Here is a 14,592-nt window from a genome sequence, read left to right as displayed (position 1 = left end):
CAACAAACTAGAATTTGGATGATTAGGCAGAGGAAGAGACTCATTGAACTCAAGAACTAAGTGTAGTACGGTGTAGACTCAAAGAAGGTATCATTTGCAGAAACAAAGAAGCGATGTAGAGTAGGACTATAACAATGATATCCCTTTCGAGTATATGGGTAGCCAAGAAAGACACATTTTTTAGCATGAAGATCCAACTTATCCACCTTGGAGTCTGAATATACGAGAAGGTACAGAGAATATAGTGAATTAGGTAAGAGAATGGAGTTGGAAATTTTACCACTAAGACCAAAGGATGGCATCGTATTGATAAGATAGCAAGCAAAATGTGCAGCATCACTCCAAAACACTTTAGGTACATGCATTTGATAAAGTAAGGTGTGAGTGATTTCAATATCTATTGATAAAGTAAGGTGTGAGTGATTTCAAGGATGTCTATTTTTCCTCCCTGTAACCCCATTTTTTTAGGAGTGTGGGCACAGGATGATTGATGAACAATACCAAACTGAGTCATATAAGTAGTGATTGAGAACTGGAATACTCTTTAGCATTATCACTCCAAAGTATTTGAACTAGCAAACCAAATTGAGTCTATTTCAGAACAAAAGGCACAAAATATATGAAATAACTCAGAACAATTTTTATTAAATATAGCCAAGTCATCCTTCATTAATCATCCACAGAGGTTACAAAGTATAAGAAACCCAACTTGGACACAATTCTACAAGGACCCTAAACTTCGGAATGGTCTAACATTAAAGGGCTTCCAGCCCGTTTATTGACCCGGGAAGCAAAAGGGCATGATGATGCTTTCCCAACTGACAAGACTCACAATCAAGACTAGACAGAAAAGTCAAATCAGGAACCAGAAGTTTCAATTTTTCCAATGAAGGATGACCAAGGCAACAATGAATTTGGAGAGGCATGGCAGCAGCAACAGTGCAAGCAGTAGAAGGTGATAGCAGCTCAAAGTGATGGAGTCCAATGGTTTCACGCCCTCCACCAATCGTCTTCCTCATCTTCAAATCTTGAATAACCACAGAATCAAGGAAGAATGTTACTAAACAATTCATGGATTTAGAAATCTTATTAATAGACATAAGATTGAAAGGAAACTTGGGAATATACAAAACCGAAGGAAGAGAAATAGAAGAAGTGGGATTTACAATCCCAATTCCCTTGACGATAGTGGTTGATCCATCAGCAAGAGTAACATAGGGTAAATTTGAGGATACTGAAGAGTAGAGAAGAAATAAAGTATAATTGTGATATGATCAGTGGTAGTGGAATCTAAAACCCAAGGACTAGGACGATAAGTACTGGATGACAAACATGCTGTGGGATTTATCTATTTGGGCAAGAGATGCAATGGGAAGAGAAACTTTTTGTGACACTTGATATTGCTAGAACTTAGAATACTCTTCCTCTAACATAAATACTATGTGTTTCCTGCCACTTCACTCGATAGATGTGGATTCAATGATGGCTGCATTAGCTGCCCCCAAAAGTGTGGAGTCGGTGGTGGCTACATTGGCAACACGTGAAGGTCTACCATAGAGATCCCAACATTGCTCAATAGTATGATTACCTCGTCCACAACGAGTGCACTTGCGGTTCCTTTACCTCATCCATCTCTACCACCCTGACCGCTCGAATGACCTCGATAACTTCTACAGTTGTTTGGTAGAGAACTAGAATTACCACGTGTGGCAAAGGTTGTACTCTTAGAGCTAGATGAAAGAGCAAGAGAATGTGTGCTAAAGGAAGCATGAAGGACATAAGAAAAAATATCGGAAAATGATGGCAACTTTGCACTACTAAGTATCTAGGACTAGACTGCCTCAAACTCAGGTCTCAAGCCCACTAGAACTCAAAGAACTGTCATCTGCTCCTTGTGCTTTTGCATCTCATGAACGTGGGCAATTATAGGTTGCATGACATTAAGCTCCTCATGAATACGTTTCATCTCTGCAATGCTCCTATCTCCTTATTGTAACTAAAAGTACTCTTAGGATTATATCATACATACGTGTAATATTACTAGAGTATAGAAGCTTCACATAATCCCAAATCTCCGTGTATGTATCTAGATGCATGCACATTCATGCAATCTGGGGCTCCATCTAATTCTACAAGAGGGAAACAATCAAGGCATCTTCTTAAATCTACACTTATTTTCTTTTCTCATCAAACATGTTTCCCATCTCTACTCAAGAAAATAAAGGAGAGAAGTGATACAAGGGAGACACACGTTCACTTTCTCAAGTCAAATTCAACAACCATGGCTTTCACACACGATTTATAAGGAAGCCCCTAATACATAAAATTACACATTTATGTATAAAACACACAAATATTACAAACAAAACCCCAAAATACATCTAATACAAGAAAACCAAACACGCATAATTAAACAAGTAGCTAGCTAAGCACATTGGTTTAGAACCCAATAATCCATAAATCCTCTTCTTTGACATAGGCCTCCAAATTGGATTGAAATTATCCATCCAAACACCCGCTTCTTGTCCTACATCAATTCCCTCCTTCTAAAAAGAACTCGACTCCGCCAAGTTGGGGAAAGCACCAAGGAGTCCATCACCAAGAATAAATAATCTAAATTTATAAAAAAAGAAGAGGCAGTAAGCTTCAACTTGGTAAATGGAAGAGCTCGAGAGGCATCAACTTATACTTCTTGTCAATGGTGAGGGAATAAGAATTCTCATATCTACCATGCTTAACCTTCCTATCAAATAACCATGGATGACCCAGAAGGATATGACAAATTTTGAGAGGAAGAATATCACTTTGCACTATCTCCATATTGGAAACAATCTTGAAGGCAAGTAAGCAACAATCTTGGACCTTCAAGTTGGTATTATTCATCCAAGCAATTTTGGGACGAGGTCCAACTTCCAAATTTAACTTCCTCACAACTTCTTCAAAAACTGCATTTGTACAACCACTAGGATCAATAACCAAGGTACAAAGCTGCTTTTGGAAAATCATCTGAGTTTGAAAGATGTTGATCTGCCAATAGTCTTTTTCTTCAACCTTGTAAGAAGAGAGCATTTGTCAAAGCACTAACAGATTTTCACATTGCCATCATCATCTAAGTCACTTAAGATTTCTATTCCAGCTTCAACTACTTGAATGCCATCATCAAAATCATCATCATCATCATCTTCTTTTTTTCTGTAACAGCCATGACTTGGTTAGGACATTGTACATCTTGATACCAAAAACCTTGACATTTTAAAGCATTTGAGTGGTATTGGCCTTTACAAACTATTCAGAAATGCTTAGGAGTCTTCTAAGGGGTAGTATATGAACTTCTTTATCCAATTGCTCAATTGTCTTCTCTCGTACAACTCCACTAGTACTCTTCTAAAACCAAAGGGTTGATGTAGCTCTAGGTGGATTACATTGCATATCCTCCTCAATCCAAGTGGCAATATATACTCCATCTCCAATGAGACGACATGCAGCAAACATTGAGGTAATAGTTGGCTTCAATATTTTCTTGTACAAAGCTATCATCACATCCACTTTCCATTCTATAGTAGCATGAGTAGCCAAATGATAGAACCTACTAGCATACTCGGTCACTATCTTTTCTTGTTCCTTCAAATCAAAGAGTTGGAGATGAGCATGCTTCTAATAACTGGGAGGCACAAATTGCACATGCATGGCTCGCTTCATCTCATCCCATGTTGTAATCTCACCAAATCTCCTTCTAGAGATCTCTTGTTGTTTAATCCAACCATATTTGAGAAATTCCCTTCAATTTTGATTAAGCCAAATACAATTTTCTAGCCTCATTCATGTCATACCATTGTAAATAGTGCTCCAAAGAATACCCCAAGAAAACCATCACTGATAAAATCTAAGACTTCTAGTTTAATTCCCTCACTCAAATAATCATTTTGGCCTTCACACAACTCAAAAGTATGAAGAGCAGCACCTATACCACCTTCTTGTTTGGTAGGAAAAACATGGCTCTTTTACCTAAGGCTGCAACTTCAGTTATTAGCCTATTCAAAGCATTGGTAATAGTCTCCAAAGCATTTTCCATGTTTTGCACCCTACTGGACAATAGTTCTACCTTCGCAGATAAATCTACATTAGTCACCATGTTAAAATTATGTCACCAAAGATCCTTAAATAAGTTGCTAACAATCCCCAATCTATTTTTGAAAAAATACAAATTTGAGTCCCAATGTTCAAGCACTATCTTCAATTCACATGTGGTCTAGAGTCCATACAAAAATTAAACAAATTCACAAAGAAAACTCACAAACGCAGCAATGCAAACTGATTTTTTATTGCTGGCAATGACAAATCCATGCTCTAAAGTGTTGATGGTACACCAATTCTTCAAATTCTAGCCTTTCTTATCAAAATATCACACTTGTTCGCAATACCACGCAGCAGATCAATATATCAGGGAACAAAACCCAAAAATATCAAGGCTGGAGGCAATATCTCGCAAACTGCAAAATGAAGAGTCTGGGTTCAGTCACACACATGTCGCCAGCATGTGAACCAAATGGTCGTGGTGGTGTATCAAAACAACTCTGGCAAGGTTGGATTTTGAAAGAATCAGTGGCAAGAAGACGTTTGGCCAGCGCAAAAGGCTTCACGGTGGCTGGAGGTGATGAAATTTTAGGGGAAAGGGTTTTGAGGTGTTCTATTTCTGATGGTAGTGGAGGTGCAGCGAAAATCTCCCAGGAATGGGGTGCTTGAAAACTGAGATTGGAGGCAATATCTCACAAACTGCAAAATGAGAGTCTGGGTTCAGTCACACACGTGTCACCAGCATGTGGGGTGCATGACCTGCCAGCAGCAATCTTCTGGCAATGATTTTCTAGAAGGTGGTAGATCGAAGGATGGTGAATCAAATGGTAGTGGTGTTGTGTCAAAACAACTCTGGCAAGGTTGGATTTGGAAGGGGTCAGTGGCTGGAAAATGTTTGGCCTGCACACAGGGCTTCATCATTCGCCAAAAGGTGATGAAATTTTAGGGGGCAGGGTCTGGCGGGGTTCTGTTTCTGATGGTAGTGAAGGTGTAGCAAAAATCTTCCGGGAATGGGGTTCTTGAAAACTCAAGGCACGACTTGAATTTTCGGAAGTTGTATGTTTTTTATTCTCAAAATGTAGGAATGATGACAATGGAGAGAGAGAGAGAGAGAGAGAGAGAGAGAGAGAGAGAGAGAGAGAATTAAGAAAGAGAGAAAGAATTAAGAAGCGGAAAGAAGAATAATGGGAAAAGAATGATGAGAAGAAGAGAAAGGAAGAGGGAACAGAGAAGAAGAAAGAGGGCCAAACGCTGCAGAGCAACAGGGAATTAGGGATAGAGCAGAGAGGATAAAAAACAGATTAGAAGCAGAGCAAGCAGGGAAAGAGAACTTACAGAACAGACGAGAGAAGGAAAAAGGAAATAAGAGAAGAAAAGAGGGAAAAATGGGGGTTCGAAGTGGAAGGATAGAGATCTTGGGCTCTGATGCCAAATGATGCAGGGACAGCATCGATGATTTGCAGTCATGAGAGATAGAAGGGAGGAAAGGGGAAGAAGGAAGAGAGAAGAGAAGAGAGGCAATACAACTGGGAAACACATTCACTTTCTCAATTCAAATTTAAAAACCAACTTCTACATGGCTTTCAGACACTATTTATAAGAAAGCCATGAAATTATACATTTACCACCTAAAACTAGATGAAATTACAAAAATGCCCCTAAAATACACAAATATTACAAACAAGCCCCCAAAATACATAATCCTATACAGGCAAACTAAACACACATAATTAAACTGACTAACTAAGCACATTTGGGTTTAGAACCCCAATAATCCATTAACCCTCTTTGTTGACATAAGCCTCCAAATTGGGTTGAAATGATCCATCCAAAATCCTACATCACCACTTCCATCAAATATTTAGCTAAGAAATGCAATTCAAAGAGCACAATAGTGAAATCCTCTCAGGTTTTAGAATTGCTCATAAATACTTTTAGAAAATTGATATTCTCCATGCTGCTTACAACTTCTATTTGCATATTATGCACTGGGAAAAAGTAATAATACTTGTTAATTAACAAGCAACAATTCCAGTTTCAAGTATCATTTTTATTTTTATTTCTATTTTTATTTTTTTTAATAGAAAATTATCATTTTGATTATACAGTACATGATGAACATCCTAACTAATATAATAATTTTTCCAACATATTCAACTTACAGTCAATTCATTTCAACTGATTTTGATCATGTATCATTGGGGCTTAGAAAAACTTACTGAATGCTCTAGAGAGGCTCCCTAAGCAAACTATAAACACAAATGCAGAAGGGAATAAAGGAGAAATGAGGTCCATCAACATTCCTGCGACCAAAAACAAAGAAGCCTGAATATCATTTCAAGATGTGCACAATAAAATATTAAACCAAATTATAGACAACTATACTATAACTGATATAAACAGAACTGAACACAAGTGAGTGAAATATTAGACAGACAACGAATCTTGAAGTGATTTTGCTGCTTTAATATATACTGCCGTGACTATGAAAAAGAGAAAAAATTTGAGAAATTGGCATGCTATCTTTAAATATGAAACCTGAACAGCAGTTTGTAGGCCATGATACAACAAATTACTTGTTAAGAACAAGCAGAAAAATAACAGTTTAAAGCCACTTAGGCTTGGATTATGAAAATATTGGGAGCATCACCTTCACTGCAATGAGACAAAAAGGAACAGATGCAGGATAACATAAAAAGGACAAATAAGACTATGTATGCCAGCAACAAATTTTAATATTAAAAAAAAAAAAAGTGAAGTGGTTATGGCGTTTTCCCTCAAAATAACACTCTCTTTGGCATAGTGTGATTAGAAGCAAGTATGGGATGTTCATAAGAGAGCCCTTGCAGATCTATTTCTCAAATTTATCCCCTGTTTACACCTCACACTAAATTAGTGCTGGGGATGGGTTCTCGGATTCAATTTTGGAAAGATCTGTGGTTGAGGAATGATATTCTAGCCACATCTTTTCGATGGTCTCTTTCATATGAGCTCAGGGAAAGATAGTATGATTTTTTTCTTTGTGGTTGATTCAGGTAGCCTTATGGTCTATTGGAATTTTCATTTCAGAAGACCTCTTAACGATAGAGAACTGTTCGAACTTTCATCCTTGTTATCGTTATTGAACTGTCATCTTTCTTCAGCTAGGGATAATTGGTCTTGGGTTTTGAATCAATCAGCAGTATATTCTTGTAAATCTTTTCATCTATTTGGAAGCCAAAAGCTTCCCAAAAATTAAGGTTTTCATATGGCTGATTGTGCTTAATAAAATCAACACTAATTACCCGTTGCAGGTCAGGAGACCTTCAAAAGGCCTTATCTCCAGATGTACGTGTTTTATTCTAATTGAATTCTGAAACAGCACCTCATTTATTTTTACATACTGACTATGCTTGAAGAATTTGGAACAATTTATTTGGTGTGATGGGAGAATCATGCGCCTGTCCAGCATTGGTAGAGAAATTGTTGTATGTTTCTTTTGAGGGGTTTGGTAAGAGGAGAGGATGAACTAAGGAAATGTGGTACTTTTGCAGCGTTGCAGGGATTATGGTTGGAATGTAATGCACATATTTTCTCAGGGAGAAAATTGAATCGGCAGCTGTGGAAGAAGATCAATTACTGGGCTTCTTTATGGTGTGTTGGGTTTGGTTTGTTTGAAGGAATTAGATATGCAGCGAGAATGCTGAATCCTCTGTTCTAAATTTTATGTTTTTTTTTCCTGCTTTGTTTTATTGTTTATTTTTTCTGGATTTTTCCAGAATTTGACAGGAGAAGTCTTTTTCTCCTTTTTGTAAATTCTCCTCTTATCAATGAAATCTCTTTTTTGTTATAAAAATATATATACACACACACACACACACACACACACACACATATATAAGAGAAGGAATTCCACTTGGCAAAGCCAAGAATTCAGAATAATCGATACACCATCATCTCACATGAGAGGAAGACAACCACATAAGATCAAGCACATCATGAAATATCGATAGATGAATGATGCTATTTAAAATGGAAACAAGATGATAATTAGTACAAAAGAAGCATCGTTTAATGCAAAGTAAAATATGCTACTCATCCAAAGGCAAGTTTGCAACATAAATTTATTAGTATGCAAGTGATGCTGTAACAGCAGGGAGTAGTGCTGCCTGAGGGAAAATAGCGAGAGGAATAGAATGAAGAGGAAGGAAGAAAAGAAGATACATTTTGGGGCCGTAGGGGGGGGGGGGGGGTGGTGTTAGGCACATTTAACTTCCTATTTCAAATTCACACAAACTCCTCGTACATGGCTTTCACACCCTAGTTATAAAAAAGCTTTAATTACACCATTACAAATAAACACCTCTAAAGATACAAGAAATTGCAAATAAAACCCTAAAAGACACATCTATTACAAATAAACCCCCAAACACACATCAGCCTTACAAATCGACTAAACACAATTGGATTTAGGACCCAACAATCCCTCTAGACCATATTACTTTAAATTGGTCTCCAAATTGAAGTGGTTCATCAAACTACCCGCTTCCCATTATACATCAATTCACCATTCCAAAAAGAACACAATGGATTGGGGAAAGCATGAAGGACTCCATCACCATGAAAAGAATCTCATCTCACTTCATAAGAAACTAGCAGTGTGCTTCAATTTGGTCAGTGGAAAAGCTCAAGATGGCATCAAATTATACTTCTTCTTGCCAATGGAGTGGGGGGAGAAGAATTTTCATAGGCATCACATTAGTCACACTCGATATTGATTTTGATGATTCCATAAGGTCCTTTAATGATTCTAGAAGTTTCTTATCCTATTGTGTCATGTTTAAATACCTATATGTTGATAACATTAGGCTAAATTACTTATTGTTGTCTTAATTACTCAATGTTGATAACTATAGACCTTAGCATACCATTATGTTGAGCTCAATTAGTTGTCATATTATGTTTTAACTTTTAACTTAACACGTAAATAAGTATCACATGTCAATAAAATTGGTAGCATTATTGAAATACGAAATTGCATGGATATTTTGGTCACGTGTTATTGATGCATACTTAGAATCATTTTTTTGATTTAAGGTTGCTCGGTTTTGCAATTTGAAAAACTCATCTATCTGATTAATGCACTTTGGGATTGCCCTTTTCAAAATAAAGTAGACTCATATATTCATAATCAATCTTTGCTCCATCTCAAAACTGCCAACATTACAATGATTGCATTGGTAAACAATTGGCAAGATTCAAATGGTACTCAAATGATGAGCTTGCCTCTTTAGTACAAACAGCCAGCACAATTTTAAACTTTTTTGAACATAAATAATATACTCAAACCACTTTAATATCATTTCCAAGCCATACTCTCTTGAAAATTCAAACTAATTTTGGGATAGTAATCAACAGACAATTTCCATCTCAATCATGATGTCCCCTTTGTAGGCTTATAAAATGTGACCAAGGAACAACTATTAGACACCTCAAGCAATTGAAGTTGAACTAAGCTTCCTCACTTGGTTCTCCCAGCATTATATTCACACTTAAAAGTTCTAATCTACCTTCTAGATGTCACTTTGTATTGTTGTGGTGGATTGTATGTCTTATGCTGGACGTGTTGGTATTGTATTCAAAAATACATTTGGGTGTGAGAGTTTGTTCTCAAGTGAGAGTGTGTGAAGACAGGTAGTACTAAGCAAGTTTAGGAACCTTGTATGAAGTTGGTACAGCGGTATCTTGGGTGGTTTGCTAAGAACTGGGATGTTGCAGTGGCTTAATCTTTGCTACAATATTCCAAAGTTTTCCTTTGGGGACGGATGGGGCTCCCAAATTTGGACAAAGCTCTCTTTCTCCCCTAATAGTTAAATTGTTTTGTGGTTGGTTTGTTGCATTCTCTCCCTCCTTTCCTCCCTTCCTCCTTTGTAGCTTGTAGGCTTATAAAAGGGGACACAAAGCAACTATGAGGCACCTCAAGCAATTGAATTTGAACTAAGCTCCCTCATTTTGTTGATTCGTTCTCCCAACACTATATTCATACTACAAAATTTTAATCAGGGTCTCTCTATATTGTTGTGTTGGACTATAGTCCTTATGCTCATACAGCATTCAAAAATACATTTGGGTAAGTGAATTTGTTCTTGGGTGAGAGAATGTGTGAAGACACATATTTCTTAAGCAAGATTACGAAACTTGTGTGAAGTTGACAACTCACTAGCTCACGGAGAATCGGGCTGCTGTAGTGGCTTAATATTTGGTGCAAGAAAGATCTCAAGGATATTTGTTGGCCTAACAAGGCTTAAAAATCTTATTTTGATGATAACAAATCAAGGAACTTAACATATTTGGTTAAGTGATGATGTTTCAGGATTCAAGTGGTTTTAATAAAAGATTCAAGATCTCAAGTGTTTAGAAAGTTAGAATCTTAAGAAGTCTCATGTAAGTACTTCGCAAATCTCAATATAAATGTTTGAAGCTCTTACGAATCATTATGGACTTAGAGACCTATTTTTGAATACCTTGGAAAAGTTTTAAAGACTCAATTAAGTTTTCCAAGATTAAAGATTAAAATCAAAGTTTTAGGTAATTTCTGAAAGTTTTAAGATCAGGCGACTGATAGTGCTTCATCAGTTGGCTGACATTTTTATACTGCAAAAATTTGAGTAAACAGAATAGAATCAGGCGACTGACCTCTCAGGCTCAAGCGACTGACTCAATACTGACTTTTGAAATATACTGAACTGTAAAAACTCAGGCGATTGACACCACTGACTTTCAAAATTTGTTGTTCAATAAAAGATCAGGCGATTGACCCCGATAGTCTCAGTCGACTGACCTACGTAACTTTCAAATTAATACAGCGAGGGAAAGTTTCCAAAACTGATTACTTGGTCCCCAAACTTTGTGAAAACTTGGGAAACACTGCAAGAAACTTGGGGAATGCGAAAATTAACTTTTTCTATCTATAAATACGTGTTAAACTTAAAGATCATACATACCTACAAGCAACAATCAATCTAAATTCTTTCTACTCTTCAAAGCTTTCTTGCTCCAATATTTTCTGAAGTCTTGCTGTGTTCTTGCTGATACAAACTCACGGTTTCTGATCATCCTCTACTGAGTTTTTCAAATCTAATCAGAATCCCGGTGATAAAAATCTGAGCTTCATTCTTTTATATTGATTTTTGATTGAATTGATTTTTGATTGAAGTATATTGGTATTCAACTGTACTAATCTGCTCTTGTTGAGAGCTTTTCTTGTACACAAGTTGTTTCTAGTTTCTCTTGTTGTTTGACGATTCAGGGTTGTTGAATCGTTGGCTAACAAGAAGGGGTATTCTTGTTAGAGAGGGATCTCCACCTGATACGGAGAGGTTGTAGCTTGGCCTGTAAAGAAGCTGGAAAGGAAAATCCTCATAGCGGTTGATTGAAGCAAGGACGTAGGCTGCTGGCCGAACCTTGTAAAAATTCAGTGTCTCTCTCCTCTTCCCTAAATCTCTTTAAATTACTACAAACATATTAACTGCATGGATGTTTTAATATTTGCTGGAAGTTTGGATATTATTGAACACTGATTTGAATCAAGGTTTTTGATTGGATTAAATTTTTTGAAATTATTGAAATACACAGCTGACTAAAATCTTGTGCTTATCTCATCTATTTTATAAAGAATCTCCAAATTGATTTATTGAAACTATTCATTGCAGCTGTCATTGTTCGTTGTTTATAAGAAAAATTGATTCTAAAAAACTGATAATATATTGAAGCATTAGATTCAAATACTGAAGTTCTGAATATCAAAACCGAGAGTAATACATCATTCTATTGAAACAAAATTGCAAGGACACTTACGATAATTTTCTGAATTTAATATTTGCTTTGGTATATAAATCTGATCTGATATTTTATCTGTTAAAATTCTAGAAGCTGAATAAGCAACATCATTTTTATTGGTTAATATGAATAATTTATTTGACAAGAATTGTGTTGCTGATTAGAGAGTGCGGTTGTAATCAACAAGGATTAAACTAAAGTTCTATAGAAGTTTTAAAAACTCAATTCACCCCCCTCCCCTCTTGGGATTACACCTTATTTCTCAATTGGTATCAGAGCGTAGATTGTAATAAATCTTAAACTAGAAGCTACATAAAGATCTCTATGGCACACCTAGGTGTATCTCCTTTTGCTGAGGGTCAATCCTCCCCTAGACCACCCATCTTCTGCGGAGTTAACTATACCTTTTGGAAACAACGAATAAGAATATACTTGCAAACCATGGATTGGAAAGCTTGGAAAGTTGTCACACATGGTGACCTCATCCCTACCAAAATCGTAGACAACAAAGACATACCTAAGGAAGAAAAAGAGATGACTGATAATGCCTAAAGATGCTGCAAATAAATTCAAGTACAATAAATGCACTATATTGTGCTCTAGATATAAATGAGTTCAATAGAATTATGGGATGCAAATCAGTTAAAGAAATTTGGGATAAACTTGAAGTAACTTATGAAGGAACGGTTGATGTAAGAGATAGTAGAATTGACATGCTCACTAGCGAATATGAAGCATTTAAGATGAATCCTGATGAAACTATCACTAGTGTAGACACCCTATTTTTGCCCTAACCAAATAGATTAAGGGATTCCCTTTTTATTATTATTTTATTATTATTATTAGTATTTTTATTATTACTTTCTTATAATTATTTATTTATTTATTATTATTGTTATTATTAATTTACTATAATTATTATTATTATTATTATTATTTTATTCAAAATTGATACTTTATTATTATTATTATTATTATTGTTATTTGTTTATTATTATTTATTATTATTATTATTATTATTATTATTTATTTTCCTATATTATTATAAGTAATTTATTATTATCACTATTATTTATTTATTATTATCATTATTATTATTATTTTATCTTTATTATTTTTATTTTTACTATAATTATTCATTACTATTTACTATTTAGTAGTAGTATTATTATTATTACCTTATTGATATTTATATTATTATGATTATTATTATTAATATTATTTCCTTTTTCATTATTACCATAAGAATAAAAGCATAAAAAAAAAAAGAAAAAGAAAAAATAAAATCAAGAAAGGAAAGTTTTTTAGGGTTTTCAAAATTTTTTTTTTATATAACAGGGGGGCAGCGCACAGCCACAGGGGCACGGCCAAAGAAAAATTCTTTTCTTCTTCCTCTCTCTCTCACGCGCATCCTCTCCTCAACAGTCTCACAGCTTCCATCTTCTTCTTCAACCTCTCACTCATCCACTCGGTTGCAACCCAGGCCAGCTCCAACACCAGAACAGCCACGGCCACACCAGCCCTCTGCTTCAGCTGCTGCGGTATCTCAGCCACCTCGAAGGTTCTTCCAGGCCACTGCTGCTCCGGCCAACCACCGAGACGCCCAGCCAGAAGCTGCTGCCGGCCACCCTGTCGTCGGCAGCCACCACCTTGCTGCCAGCCCCGCAGACCCGAGAAGCCACGGCGAGTCCCTGCACACACACTCACAGCCACAGCACACAACCCCTTCTCCACCGTCACCGTCGTCGCCCTTCGACATCACCTCACTGCAACACGCGGCAGGCCTTCCAACTCCGGTCATCAACTCCGGCAGCAAACCACAGCCTCGGCCACCCTCATTCAGCAAGCCAAGGCACCGCCTGCTGCTCCTCTCGGCTCTTCGCAGAAGACCCAAGCACCCACTCCTCCGGTAAGCCTCCCAGCCCCCCTCGGTGAGTGTTTTCATGCAAGCCACACGCGCACGTATATATGTGAAGTTTATTTTTTTATTTTTTATTTATTTTTTTTATCATACATTTAATTGATGTTATATATATATACTAACTTTAATTTATTTTTTGCAGGTTTTTTTTTTATTTTATTTTTCATCTTATGTAATAATATTTATGCAGGTTTTATATATATTTAATATTCATTTGTTTATTTATTAATTAATGAATTTGTTTATTTCTCTGTTTCTTTTCTTATTTTGACTTGTTTTAATACTTAAAGCTTAAGACTTCATTGTATAGGTGTTTATATTAATATGTTATTTATCGTAGTATGTAAATATTTGCATTTAGGCTTTCTGTTATATATATGATAAATTTTTAAATATTGTGTTCACGATCTTATTTAATCGCGGTGATGTTTGTTTAAATTTTTTTGTGATAATTATTATAAATATTACCCGGTTTGCTCTCATTATTGTTGTCCTATCATGTATATAGTTTATCATTTTAGTTCCTTATTGTTATTATGTATTTATGATATATAGTTTTGTCATTGTTACATATTTGTGGTATATTATATATTATGGTGGGTATATTATCATAGGATTTTTTATTATTTTTATATATATCTAAGGGGTTCGTATATCATGTTGTTGTGTAGATATTATTTAGGTTTTTGGTGTATTTAGGATATTTATCATGTTTATTTTTCATACGATATTAAGGGATTTTGTTTATTATTTAGGATTGTAATATTTATGCACATCTA

At 35.8% G+C, this 14,592-nt stretch overlaps 1 protein-coding gene across 4 annotated transcripts in view; it reads right to left on the bottom strand.

The window, feature by feature from the left end:
• Positions 1-14,592, bottom strand: part of LOC131154142 (protein root UVB sensitive 3) — a 50,184-nt gene that overhangs the window by 20,949 nt on the left and 14,643 nt on the right. For all 4 annotated transcript variants that reach the window (XM_058106688.1, XM_058106687.1, XM_058106689.1 and 1 more), the window contains exon 8: positions 6,294-6,377. In XM_058106688.1, coding sequence (XP_057962671.1) covers positions 6,294-6,377 — 84 coding nt within the window. The remainder of the gene's footprint in view (positions 1-6,293; positions 6,378-14,592) is intronic.

Source organism: Malania oleifera, chromosome 4 (genome assembly GCF_029873635.1).
Source record: "Malania oleifera isolate guangnan ecotype guangnan chromosome 4, ASM2987363v1, whole genome shotgun sequence".
NCBI lineage: Eukaryota > Viridiplantae > Streptophyta > Magnoliopsida > Santalales > Ximeniaceae > Malania > Malania oleifera.
Note: the sequence above shows the minus strand (reverse complement) of the source record. Positions and strands in the feature narration are given on the sequence as shown.